Genomic DNA, 13,189 nt, shown 5'->3' with positions numbered 1-13,189 from the left:
TGAAAGCTTGGACGATGGTGATTTTAGCAACACAAACCATTTGTTGATGTCATTTGCAAGGAAAAAAACTGATGCTTTCTTCTGCTGCGTTTTTCCCATTTTTCCCCCAAAAACACAACATTTAGCTATATTTTGTCAATTTTCTCAGTCCCCTCCAGGGAAATCCACAAACCCTGGGTACCATTAGAATCCCCAGGTGGTTGGAAAAGAGACACACATTTGGTGAGGCTAGCTTATGTGGACAAAAGTTATGGGTACCTAAGAGTGGACTACCCCAAATAGCCAAAACAAAAGACTTAGCAAGGGGGTTAGGGGCTGGTAGGCCTTGCAGCGAAGGGGTTAAAACCAATATTTTCAAATTATTGGGCTATTAAACACTGTAAAAGTGAGTCCATTATGTTCCCTGGCCATAAGTGTTCAGCTAAATGGCCTTCAGCTATCAGTTGTCTCTCCACCTCCACCTTTGTGGATGATCACAAAATCCGACTGATATTCAGTTCTCCATCTTCTTCTGAGCGATGGAACACAGTGCTTAGTGGTACAGCTGCATCCTTTGTATGCGGCCTGTATTGTGACTATTGATTTGGTAAATGTCCTAAGCATCCACCTATCTCATTCCCTTTCGATGTTTTGCAGCTCACTTGTGCATTGTAAGTGCTGTAATAACAGCTGTTAAAAGGTACCTAGTTATTGGTTGATCAGTTTATCAACCTCAAGAGCATTGGCCTAAAGAACCCAAGGAGATTTGTTTTTGCTTGTGTTCCAGTTTGACCTGCTGGTTCCCAAGTGATGGCCTTGAGCGTGCTTAACTCGCTGAGCAACATATGCAACCGATTGTCCTCAGATTACTTTTCCACATAATTTCCTATATATTGTACTCCTGTTTTAGCCTTACCATCCTGCTGTGCCACTTTCCCTGTGATAACTGAAACATACTGTGTGCCCCTGCTTCATTGATTTTACAATTTACTCCTCTGTGTATGTCTCGGTGCTATTCTCTGTCTTTACCAATATCTTTCTTTGCACAGTTTTGTTAGGATTGATTAAATCCCTGAAAGGCTCACTGGCCCTTTCATTTCCACCGCCTCCATCAAGTACCTTAGATGGTCCCATAATGGCTCCCTTTATTTCCATCTCAAGTTTTTCCACAGTGTTCAAACTGGCATCTCCTACCCGGTCCTCCATAACAAAACCCATCACCTTCGTAAAATCGACACTTTATCTTAGCATCGCCTTAAGAGGCCATCACTGTTTTCTTCTCCATTTTGGTGCAGTCAGCTCGAACTTTCTTTTGAGCCTCATAGATTGTTTTTTTTGTAAAATACTTGTAAGCATCATTTGGTTTTTGAAACCTGGATGTGTTCTAAGTGATTGGACTGGAAGCCAGCAAAGCCCGGTGAAGATAGCTCTATAAAGGTCCAGTATTACGGCTGGCAGGTGGCTCTGTTGCAATCTGAAGATTCCAGTACCCCAAATCCCCTACCAGCTATTAAACCCCTTCGAGAAACAACTCTTTTTCTTAAAAAATATTTTATTCTGATTTACATCTAATTTTTCGATCTTCCCCCTGGTGTCTCGTGAAGGCTCGTTGTTTTGTAATGTTGACAACATTTCAATGTTGCCCACTTCCTGTTAAGAGTATGGAGTAGTGTTGAGTTGGGCTTGAATACATAGGAGAGTTAACTTTGATGAGTCTACAATCATAACACAAGTACTTCACTACTTTGCAAACTAAGAGCATCAAAGACCAGATGCAAATAAATGTATATCTTATCAAAATAGTGCACACTGTAGTTGTAAATGTAATAAAAAAAAACTACAACTGACGTGAAATGTGGTAGTACAAAATAAGTCTGTTTTATGCTGACGTTACATTATAATGAATAAATGAATGAATGACGGGTCTTGTAATGTACACAGTTGCTCCTAGACGGACTGCTAAATGTCTATTGGAAGACTCATGTGAACCACTTTGAAATACGTTTACAGAGGTTCTGCTGTACCTAGAACATGTTCAAATATAAGTGTGAGAAATGCAGGTGAAAACTTGAATATCCAATAAAAATAGCACACAATAAAAATAATAGAACCATTTATAGAAAATTTGGAGGAAAAAATGCTAACGCGGATAATTATTATACAGTGACTAGTATCATCTAATTTTACAGGCCATGTTAATTCTCAAATATGAACTCCACTCTATAAAGTGCATGTATTATTTTTCAACATGTTTCGACCACCTTCAAGCCTTCATTTTTTCGTCTTAGTCAGGTTATATTGCTTTCAATTTACTTTATGTTTTCATAGTCACAATTTCTTACAAAATGTATGTGATTTAGTAAATCTTTATTGACATACAAATCCTTACCCATACCAGTTCAGTCAGAAGCAATTCGGTCTTAACACTGTTCTTTTGAATATTTAGAGTGTAATTGTTATATTCTCATAAGTGATGCAACTTCACTTGTTACTGAATTTTGTACATTAATGCACTTAAATATTTTACTTAGATAATAGAACTGAGCCAATATCACATGAAGTTTAGCAGAGCTTCAAGCAAACTTGTAAACATATCCCTTTGTTGCCTGGAATTAGACAAACAGCCATGTCAATTATAATCAGGGCCACTAAAATTATGCAATTGTGCAGCCACAGCAATTTTCACATAATTATCGATTTGCCACATCTTCCATAACCTTCTATATAATCTGCAGATTTTAACCAACAAAATTGTTTCTAGCTCAAACGGTTCAAACTTTACTAAACATGCAGTTACACGTGTTGCCGCGCAGTGCAAGGCCCTTTGCAAAGCTGGGCTGGCCAGCTTTCTGTTACTTATCGCTATATTTGGGTGTTAACCTGGTCCTAGTGAGGTGCGACCAATACCCATACAGTGTTACCAAGTTTAAAAAGGACGCAATAATGAAGTAATACTATTACTAAATGTGCCACATAGTGCCACATAATCTGCTTTTTCTTGCTGCATAGTTTACTCAACTCTGCCACATAATTTAGCCCTCTACTGACGCATAATTCCAAGTGCCTTGATTATAATTTAATTTTCTTTCATTGTTAATTAACTGTTTTGATGAGAAAAAATCAACACTATATTTTCCAGAAATTGAAAAAGTGAGACCCTCTGAGAACCCGCTTGACAGGTACACAGATAGTTCTGAACTCTCGGATCCTACAGTCACTGGCCCCTTCACTTATTTTCAGTTCATTTTAATTCAGAAAATGTATTAGGAATATCTGTGTATAACTATTGTATAGGGTGTTTGGATCAACCTACTTAGATGGACCCTTTAATTTGAAGACCCAGTCAGCCCTGACCTCTGATGATGGGCATTGCAGACATTACACTACCCTTCGCTCATGGTATTCCAGCATTCAGAGCCCTTTTTGTTATTTTCCAAGAATTGTGAATATCCTCTTGTCTTCAATGACTGTATCCAGTGCCCACACCTGCTTCCACAAAGCCCCACACCGGGCGCCAACACACCAGGTAAAGTGAATGGGTGCAGTGTTTAATCCTGTGTTTTCTTCACCTGCCAAGAAATAAAGATGCCCGTGCCCAGGGACCTCTAGGCTCCTTCAATTACACGTCCAGTTACTTGTTGGTTCATGATCTGAGATTCTTTCTTTTCAAGAAATCTAATTGAGTATTGGAATTCACCAGGAAGCAGTGAGTCTGTTGCTCGCTTCCAAAGCCATCCCTGTGTTTGTATGATAAGAGCTGATTAGAGAAATGTGAAAATATCTGAAATCCTGGGTCATTAATTTTAAAGAGGATTGGACAGTGGGTGAAGTGAACAAGTTGTTACACTAGCAAAATCTGACCAGAAGCAAACTTTGAGTTCTCACCCTAAGGAAAAGTAGGGAGCCAAGAAAAGCGAGAGTCAGGAAGTTCCTGGGGAGTGTATCATCATAGGAGTGAGTGGGTACCCATAAGAATATCCTGCCACTTTTTGAAGAAGCAAGGAATCTTGGGAATATTTTATGATCTAAAATGAAGGCTATTGTAAGCATGGGTCTTAAATCCAGGATTTGTAAAGTGCATAAAATCTCTTGAGGGTCTCAAGGTGCTGAAGTGTAGGCAAGGAGGTGATTAAGTGAATTGCCCAGAATCACAAGATTTTTAGCCAGCGCAGAGCCTCGAACCTGGTTCACCCAACTCTGAAGTCGGCATCTCAGGCCGTTACACCACACACTCTCCCTCTTATAAATTGCCTAGGCCTTGTCTGACGAAGCAGGGATTTAAACAGTAACACTATAGGCTACAGGGTGTCAACGGAGGGATACAGTACACAAATGCTAGCACTAACAAGGTTATTTTTACAATTGTGTTTTTTTGTGTGTGAATACAACAAGATGGCTGTCGTCTAATCTACTTATGACCAGAGACAGACAGACATCCATCCATCCACTCCCACCCCAACTACCACGCACACCCTAGAAGGGGCATCATCAGGCTTGAGTAGAGACCACAGAAAGAGAAAATAAGATACAAGGAAAAGCAACTTCATCACCCTCAAGAGCCAACAATCTCTTACTTGACTCAACAGCCCTTCCTCGCTCATCCACACTGAACGAGCCCTCCAGCCTCACACCCTTAGGCCAAACAATACCCGTGTATTAAGCAGCGCAACAAGCAACACGTGTCAGGCTCTCCAGTATTTATTGCATGTGCACTAAAGAGCCCAAGTCCAATCATAATTCCATAACCTCTTTGTGCCCATTAATGGTGTGAAGATTTGTAGGGCCATATTTACAAGGCCCGTGGTGCTACAAGATACAGAACATTTCTGTCCTCTCCCCCTGCACTGGCTCAGAAACGGCTGAAATGCGCCAGCTCAGGCTCACCTGCACCATGTAGCAAGGGTGCCTGCATTTATGGGGATGATTGTTTTTGTGCTGGAAGGGACACTTTCCTGCAGAAAAACTATCAATGGAGGTGTTTTCCGCCTTCTATGAGTGCAGCAGAATGGGAGAAATAAAGCTATTTCTCCCCATTGCATCACTCTTACGCCATCCCTGGGGTGGCGTAGGCTTTTCACACGTTCTCAGGTTTACAAAACCTTGTAAACCTGGTAATGCATTAAAATCCATGGATGTTACATGGGAACACCCACACAACAACCATGGAAACGCCTCCTTGATGCAAAGTAAGGCAACGCAGAGACTTGTGCTGCATTGCCTTACTCCATATCTACAAGGCCATTTAAAGCCACGTAGAGAGGCTTTGCGCGGTCTTGTAGATATGGGTCAGTTGCTGGTGCGTCACTAAAAATGACGCACCTGTGGCGCAGACTGCTTGTAAATAGGGGCCCTAGGGGCATATTTACATGGAACTGGTGCAGCGCGGAACTGCGCCAAAATAGGCAGCGCTGCGCAGCATCAGTTCTGAAATGCAGGTATGCACCATATTTACAAAAATACGATGACCCCTGTGTTTCCCCTAGTGATGGCACTAAATTTAGCTGCCAGTGCCAGTGCAGGCATCCTTGCACCATAGTGTAAGGGTGTCTGCGTTGAAGGGAATGATTGTTTATGTGGTGGAAGGTGTCCCTTCCTGCACTTAAACAATCTGTAATGGCGGTTTGGCACTTCTATGCGTGCTGCAGAATACAGTACACATAGAAGTTGCAAATCGTCATTACTGAATCATTGTTTATGTGCAGGAAGGGACACCTTCCTGCACATAAACTATAATGATGGCCTTTCACTCTTTCTATGTGTGCTGCAGGATGCAGCACACATAGAAAAAGCAAAAAGGAGGAGAAATAAAAGTATTCCTCCTCGTGCCATGCTAACACCACCCCTGGGGTGGCATTTGTTTTTGGCGCTGCCTCAGATTTACGATTCCTTGTAAATCTGGGGCAGTGTCAAAAGCAATGGGTGCTGCGGTGAAACACCCACAGCAAAAACCATTGCACGCCCCTCTGCTGCAGAAAACTGCATCGGAGGGGCTCATATTTACAAGGCGGTGCTAAACCACAAAAAGTGGTTTAGCGACGCCTTGTAAATATGGTGCAGTGCACCGCACCACTGGAGCGTCACTAAAAGTTTGCGCTACCCAAACGTCATTTTTTTACACTAAGGAGACTTAAGGAGGCCCCCACCGTGCATCATATTTACAAAGTGCCAGAATGCATGCATTGCGCCACTTTGTAATCCCTTGCGCTACATTATACCTGCACCAGGTATAATGTATGCAAGGGGGCATTCCTACGCAGAGAGGCCCAAAAAATGGCGCAGTAAAATTTACAAGATTTCAGTGCGCCATTTTTCCGTAATTTTTAACACCTGCTCAGGGCGGGCGTTAAGGTGATGCTCCCATAATAACCTATAGGCCTCCCTGTGCTTTGCTGGACCAGCTCTATAATTGATGGCGCTAATCCAGCAAAGCGCCACAATAGTGTCATACATTATGATGCTACTGCGCTAACGTGCTCCATGATGCGCAAATACAGTGCTACCATGGTGAAGTTAGGGGGGTGCAGGGCAGTGCAAAAAAAGGGGCGCCTCAGAGCTGAGGCACCACTTTCTTGTAAATATGCCCCTTAGTGTTTAAGGCAAAATAGAATGGTGCCTGGTGAGTGCTCCCCACACAATGAAAAATAGCTATTTTTTTATTTATTTTTTTGGCTTCCTCGTTTGCTGTAATGTGGCTCCACTGGTAAATGGTGCATTGTGGAAGCACTGATGCTGTTTGTGCTCTAATAACACCCTTGTCTACTTCTATTCTGGACGCTTCCTGCAATAACCTTCCTGAGTGCCTTCTGTGCGTTGCTTGTTGAAGCCTCTATTAAGTATACCTTCTGTATTCACAATGCTTGTAGCTGGTTTGATATTGTATGTGTACACCCAGCCATCCCTTACTCCAGTGTTTAATTTGAGCCGGTGGTTTCCGGTGCAGGGCACCAGCACTTATTTTTGAGGGCCCGCACTTATTTTTCTGCCTTAAGCATTTACTGCCAGCAAAAGACACATATGGGAAAGACGAAGGAAGAGATAAACTAAAAAGTTTCACAAAGGAAGAAAGCTGCAAGAGTGAGCTGAAGGGGCAGGAAGCGGCTGTAAATGGATTAGAGAGGCCCGAGAAGCTTCAGGATTTCAGTATTCTGTGCTCTCACATTTAATTGCAGCAGCCGCGTGTTTCAGAGGAGAGCTTTGGGCACCGGCACATTTTTATTTACAAATTAAGCACTGCCATACTCCCTGCCTCCCAAGTCCTGCCAGCCTGCTTGGCTTTCTTCCACCCTGCGATGCAAAGAAAATGTTCCCAGGACCTATGGTATATTTAAAATGGAGTTAGAAGCCAACTTCTGGAGTGTATGTAATGAGAAAATTCGCAAAACGTTGTCACTTAAAAAAAAAATAAACACACACACTCTAGTGACTACACTAGACGTCGTAACACAAGCTCTTTCGCGTGTGAATCAGACATTCCCCCAGCGTGCCCAGCCCCAACGTCCAGTTATCTATCCTGCAACAGCAACACAGAATTGTGAATTGTTGCTTTTCAAATGCCAGATAACTTGTTCGTAACTGGCAGGCTAGGAAGGATGAGGAAAACATTTGCGGATCCAGGTCTGTGTAGAAATAAATAAAAAAACGCTTCCATGAAAGTTATCACTACATCACAGCGCCCCCTGCAGCTGAGCATAGTGGAATTTTGCCCAAGACTACCGGCGTGAACAGTTTGAAAGGAAACTCCGCAGTATTGTCAGTTTTCTGTGATTCATCCTTGAAATGTCGTCGTATCGTCATGTTAGTTACGTCCCATTGGCACCCCAATCCCCCGGGGCTGAGTTTGCCTTACATTAATGCTACATACATGCATACTGTGTCAGCTGAAGGGACAGATCTGTGCTTGGTTCATCAATCAAGCTGACATTGTTGTCAGAAGTTGCTCAAAATAAATCTCGTCGAGGACATAGGGCTGTCAATTAAAACATTTATGCATGACGCAGTGCAATTTTGCATCCGCATTTTCACTAGGCTGACTAGATTTGGAATCCCAAAATCCAGGACATTTCGCGAAAATAAAAGAAGGACTACAATTTTACAGTAAACGAGCGGCACAGAATGACATCGCTCATCAACCTAGAATCACAGAGGACGCAATAAGAAAATAAATAAAATGTGATTTTTAACCCCAGTAAGATACATTTTAATTAAATTGCTTTCTTATAACAGCTGCTAAGTATCCTTGGTTTGTAACACATACAAACATGCCTGCTTCTGTTTTCAGTCAACTCTCTTCAAAAACCCGGGTCACAAACCAAATTTGCCTAAAAACTGGGACTGTCCTGGCAAATCCGGGACCCCTGGTCACCCTAATTTTCATCAGCTAGCTGCTGGTTAAAACATTGGCATTTGCACTCACGGCAAAGACCTAAAAGTGCTATTTTTAGGTCTGGCCTTAGCGCATGCACTGTCTTTGAGAGACATTTTGTTAGATGACAGGAGTATAGAGCCCGACCCTTGCTTACCATTGGTTGTCTTCATCGCCACTCATTTCCTGGCTTCTCTTTGGTCCGAGCTTCACGTCCTCTTTGTGTGTTTGTCCCTCCCCTGCAGCTTACCACAATTACTGCAGGGGAGAGAAAAACAGTGTGTGTCAGGTTCAAAGGTACTTTTTTTATTTCATTCTATGCCCCCCGTCATCGTGCTCGCTCCGTTGTCGTTGCTTGCCCCTCGTCTCCAGCATTGTTGCTGTTTTATTGTCCTTCCCGATCTCCTCACCCATTGAGATTAAAGAGGGGTAATATACATATTTTATAAATATAATTTGTGCCGTCTCTAGGGTTACAGTGATATATCCCCTGCTGCTACCGGCTAGATAAGCTGGCATTCCTGGTCCTTCCCCGTGGGGAATAAGACTATTCAAGTAGTGTTTGGGTTCTTGAGGCAGGTTGGATAATGTGAGGCATCTGTGAAGGAGGCACTTGATTTTAAACGTATTTCTTGCGTTGAGAGACAGCACACGACGCCCAGCACCTGGGCCACTGGCTGTCATTCTTGGCCAGGCCTGTGCCCTGCCGACACATTCTGCTGTGTTTTTAGGTGGCCTGGTTTACGAAGGAGAGGGAGGTGGCGTTGCTTTCCATATCAGTGAAGGCATCAAACTATGTGGCACGCAGTTTGGGGACGTAATGGGGCAGGCATAGGCCCCCTCTTATGACCACATTAGTTGATGTGTTCATGCAATGGAAATGTAAGAATCACATCCACTAGATGAAACCCGTTGTCAAAATTGGCAGATGCTAAAAAGTAAATAATAGCTGCTTTGGCTGATGGTAACCGCTCAGAGACAAGCGCTTGGATGTACTAACGCGGCTCTCATCAGCTCTCTGGCTGGAAACACTTAGGAGTCTTTACACATTCATGAACACTGGATTCCATTAGGATTGCATTGGACGTGCGCGCCGTTCACAGTAATACTCCATCGGTTTATCATGATTAATGTTATCGAGATGAAAGCTGATAGGGATTGCGCTCTCTTCTTTTTGTTCGCTTTATAGTTTGGGCCGCCTGGCTTTCCCGGCCTCTCATTGCACATGGACCGTTTCCTGCTGTTTGGGGGCAATCTCTGGTTATCACCCCTGGGTGCACTCCACTAAACCATGCATGCGTAGAGCCACTCTCTCATTTCTCATGCCGCATGCGCACCAAAGGAGTTAGGATGTCAAGGACAGTTTGATTCCCTGCCTGCTCTTCAAACATAGACCCTTTGCAGCCTCCAGGCTTATTATTTGTTGCCCACTTCTCTTGATGTCATACTCCTGTTTTGTTGTCTCCACCATTTCTTCTGGGAGTCAATTACATTGACAACCTCCCAGCACCACAAAACAGTAGGTACTTGTGACTCATTGAAGGCGGCATGAAAAGTGATGGATCCAATACTTGAATTAATCTCATCCGCTAGTAATTACTGAGGGTCGCATTCTAGTTCATCCTTTTTTCGGCTCACCTGTCGCATGAAAAAACAGGGAACAATCATAAGCAATTTACTATGTTGTAACTGTTCCACCTTCAATGTTGCAATCAAAGTACGTGTTATACACAAAACGGAGAGAGAGGTACAAAGATAACCAGACAATGTCCCAATATACTATAAAGTAATGCACAATCTGGAAGTCAGAGATAGGAACCACCTTGAGGTTGCAATATGAATTACCTTGATTTAGGCTCGAACAGGGATCACAGATGCTGCACCCTGTACTAAAAGCTCCACCAGTACACACATTTGGAGTTGGATATAATCCTAGGAACTCCTTGAAACCTTCAAAATGCTCTGGACAAATCTATGGTTTTTTAAGATATGGTGTGATGGAAAAATGGAATGTTAGCCTCATGCAACACTGTGGATCCTGGCAAGGATATTTACATTATGTTAGATAGCTCTAAAGAGTGAGACTTGAACTGCTTTAGCCTCATACAGATGGCTATCAGCACCCCACACTATACTGGAATATCCGTCTACGAACAAAACCTGTGAAAGATGGGGCAGGGAAGTAATTGGTGAATCTTTGATGGCCTATCAGCAGTCTAAACCTTCTCCGCTGGTCTCATGGGACAGGCATTGACCCCATACTTTCATGAGTTTCTGTGTCAATTGTTCGTGTCCCACCATACTCATTGGTTCCCTATACTATTCATCCCTGGTTTCTCAATACATACAATCTGATATCTCTGCCAATGCAGGGTCATCCAGTGTAGCCTGAAAAGATCACGCAGTATAATCATGTGCGCTGAAATAAGAAATCTCTACACACACACACAGATCTCCTCGCCTTGAATACCGCAGAACAGTAATCGGATAACAACAGACATGGCCAGAGCAGGTGAAAAAGTCTCCCCCTCGTTAGCCACATCTCTGTGAGGTTGTATTATAGCTCATATAAAATCTTCTGCCGTTGTTTGGAGCAGTTCAGCGGGATTCATGATACTCCCAAAAGCAATAGTGGGGATAAGGGTCATCCCTGTCTGGTGTCCCATTGAATATGAAAAGAAAGGGACTTGCCAGAAATCCACTACGGTAAACCCTATCGACTGATTCTTCATAGAGCCATCTGACGTTTTTCAAAAACGCTTGTCTGATACACACCCTATCCAATATTTAAAAGAGATATTCCCATTCCACACAGTCAAATGCCTTCTCAGCGTGTAAGTTGACTGGCTATTTTCTGGTCAGTGCCATTTCATTCTTGACACAATAAATGGGAAAAGTTTTGCATAATGAAACCAGAGGGCCTGCCAAGAATGAACCCGCCCACCTGAAATGGGTCGGTCATTTAAGAGAATGTCTCTCTTTAATCTATTGGCCAAAACCTTGGTGAGGATGTTAATATCGTGAGTCCTAAAGAGGTAGTAGCTCGGCCAACATAGGGCATTCTTCCCTGGTAATAATCACCCTACTGGGCACAGAACCTAAAGATCTACTCATGCTTGCTCCCCTAAACATGTTATTCAGTACCCCTTCGAGCAAATATAATTAATCCTGTAGAAGTCTATCAGGGACCCATCCTCTCTGAATGGCCATCCAGTGGACATCTCCTCTATTACCTCACCTGTAATAAAATCTTCTAACTTACCTGTCACACCTTTCCTGAATAATGAGGGGCTTGCACCTGGCTGTTGGGGATCATTTGTATCACAAGCATATCTCACCTTCTCATCCCAGTCTGTATCAGATGCAGTGAGGGATATGTGAGATTCCTGAATAAGAGCAATGTCTGGGTGTTTAAATGGCTTGTACATTAGAGCCTTTTGGCATTTGATGTAATACATAAGGATGTTGGTATTGAGGGATGGGACCACTAGGTCCATTTAGTTCGTTACAAGAGATGCCATCTGTAGCAACCAATGGAGAAGGTAGAGTGACCAAGCGCACAACCTAAAGGGGAGATGCAGATTTAGGTGCTTAAGTGAACTAGGAGGGCAGCCTGTGGATAAAAGCCTGTTTGTAAATGCAGTGGTACAACCCCCCCCATATGATTGGTCTTCTGGAAAAACAGAGCCCTGGTTCCAGTCTCAGCTATACAGATTTAGATTTAATTCCAATGCCAGCCAAATGAATCTTGGGGAGAATGTGTCACCTATGTAATGCATTAATTTTGCAGATATGGGCTCGGACAGTTTGTAATGGGGTGCATTTTAGGGCACATGTTCGTCTTTGACAACTGCTGAAAAGCCTTCAAGCCATCACACTGGAACACCAGCAGCCATCACTTTTCATACAACTGTTGCAGTAAACAATGGTTTGTCTAAAGTGCTCTTCTATTACACAAGTTCCACATTGATCAAATACCTGCTTCTTTTGTTTCTAGTGAAACCAGACCCTCCAGAGAACGTCGTTGCCAAACCTGTGATCAACAACCCGCGGAGACTAGAAGTGACGTGGCAGAATCCCGCCTCCTGGCCTGACCCGGACTCCTTTCCGCTCAAGTTCTTCCTGAGGTATCGCCCGCTCATCCTTGACCAATGGCAACATGTGAGTGGTGTCTCTTGTACCTTCATTGGCTGAATTAATGGTGTCAAACACTCACCAATCTCCCAGGTAGAAGCTGAGAGATTGTTAGGTGGATGAGGGAACTCTGCTTCATAACACGTGTGTCAGGCACGGCTTCTTCAGCTTCCAAGTACTGCCTGCTTTTCAAAGATATTTTTCTTAGTTTCACCCAATTGCTGCTTCATTAACACTATCTTATGTAATTGTATATCAAATATGAGCTTCTCTAGACACTTATGGAGTTTTATATCAAATATGTGTTTCCTTAGACACTTATGTGGTTGTATATCAAATATGTGCTCCCTTAGACACTTGTGTAGTTTTATATCAAAGATCTGTTTCCTTAGGCACTTATGGAGTTTTATATCAAATTTGTGTTTCCTTAGACACTTATGTAGTTTTATATTAAAGACCTATTTCCTTAGACACTTATGAAGCTTTATATCAAATATGTGTTTCCTTAGACACTTATGTAGTTTTATATCAAATATGTGTTTCCTTAGACCCTTATGGAGTTTTATATCAAATATGTGTTTCCTTAGACACTTATGGAGTTTTATCTCAAATATGTGCTTCCTTAGACACTTGTGTAGTTTTATATCAAAGATCTGTTTCCTTAGACACTTATGTAGTTTTATATCGAATATGTTTCCTTAGACACTTATGGAG

At 42.7% G+C, this 13,189-nt stretch overlaps 1 protein-coding gene across 1 annotated transcript in view; it reads left to right on the top strand.

Annotated features, from left to right (window-relative positions):
• CNTFR (ciliary neurotrophic factor receptor) overlaps positions 1–13,189 on the top strand; it is an 839,293-nt gene that overhangs the window by 686,868 nt on the left and 139,236 nt on the right. Inside the window, exon 8 of the mRNA XM_069214363.1 lies at positions 12,339–12,502. Within this exon, the coding sequence (XP_069070464.1) occupies positions 12,339–12,502 (164 nt within the window). The remainder of the gene's footprint in view (positions 1–12,338; positions 12,503–13,189) is intronic.

The sequence above is a fragment of the Pleurodeles waltl genome, chromosome 1_1 (assembly GCF_031143425.1).
Source record: "Pleurodeles waltl isolate 20211129_DDA chromosome 1_1, aPleWal1.hap1.20221129, whole genome shotgun sequence".
Lineage (NCBI taxonomy): Eukaryota > Metazoa > Chordata > Amphibia > Caudata > Salamandridae > Pleurodeles > Pleurodeles waltl.
This window is presented reverse-complemented; position numbering and strand designations above follow the sequence as displayed.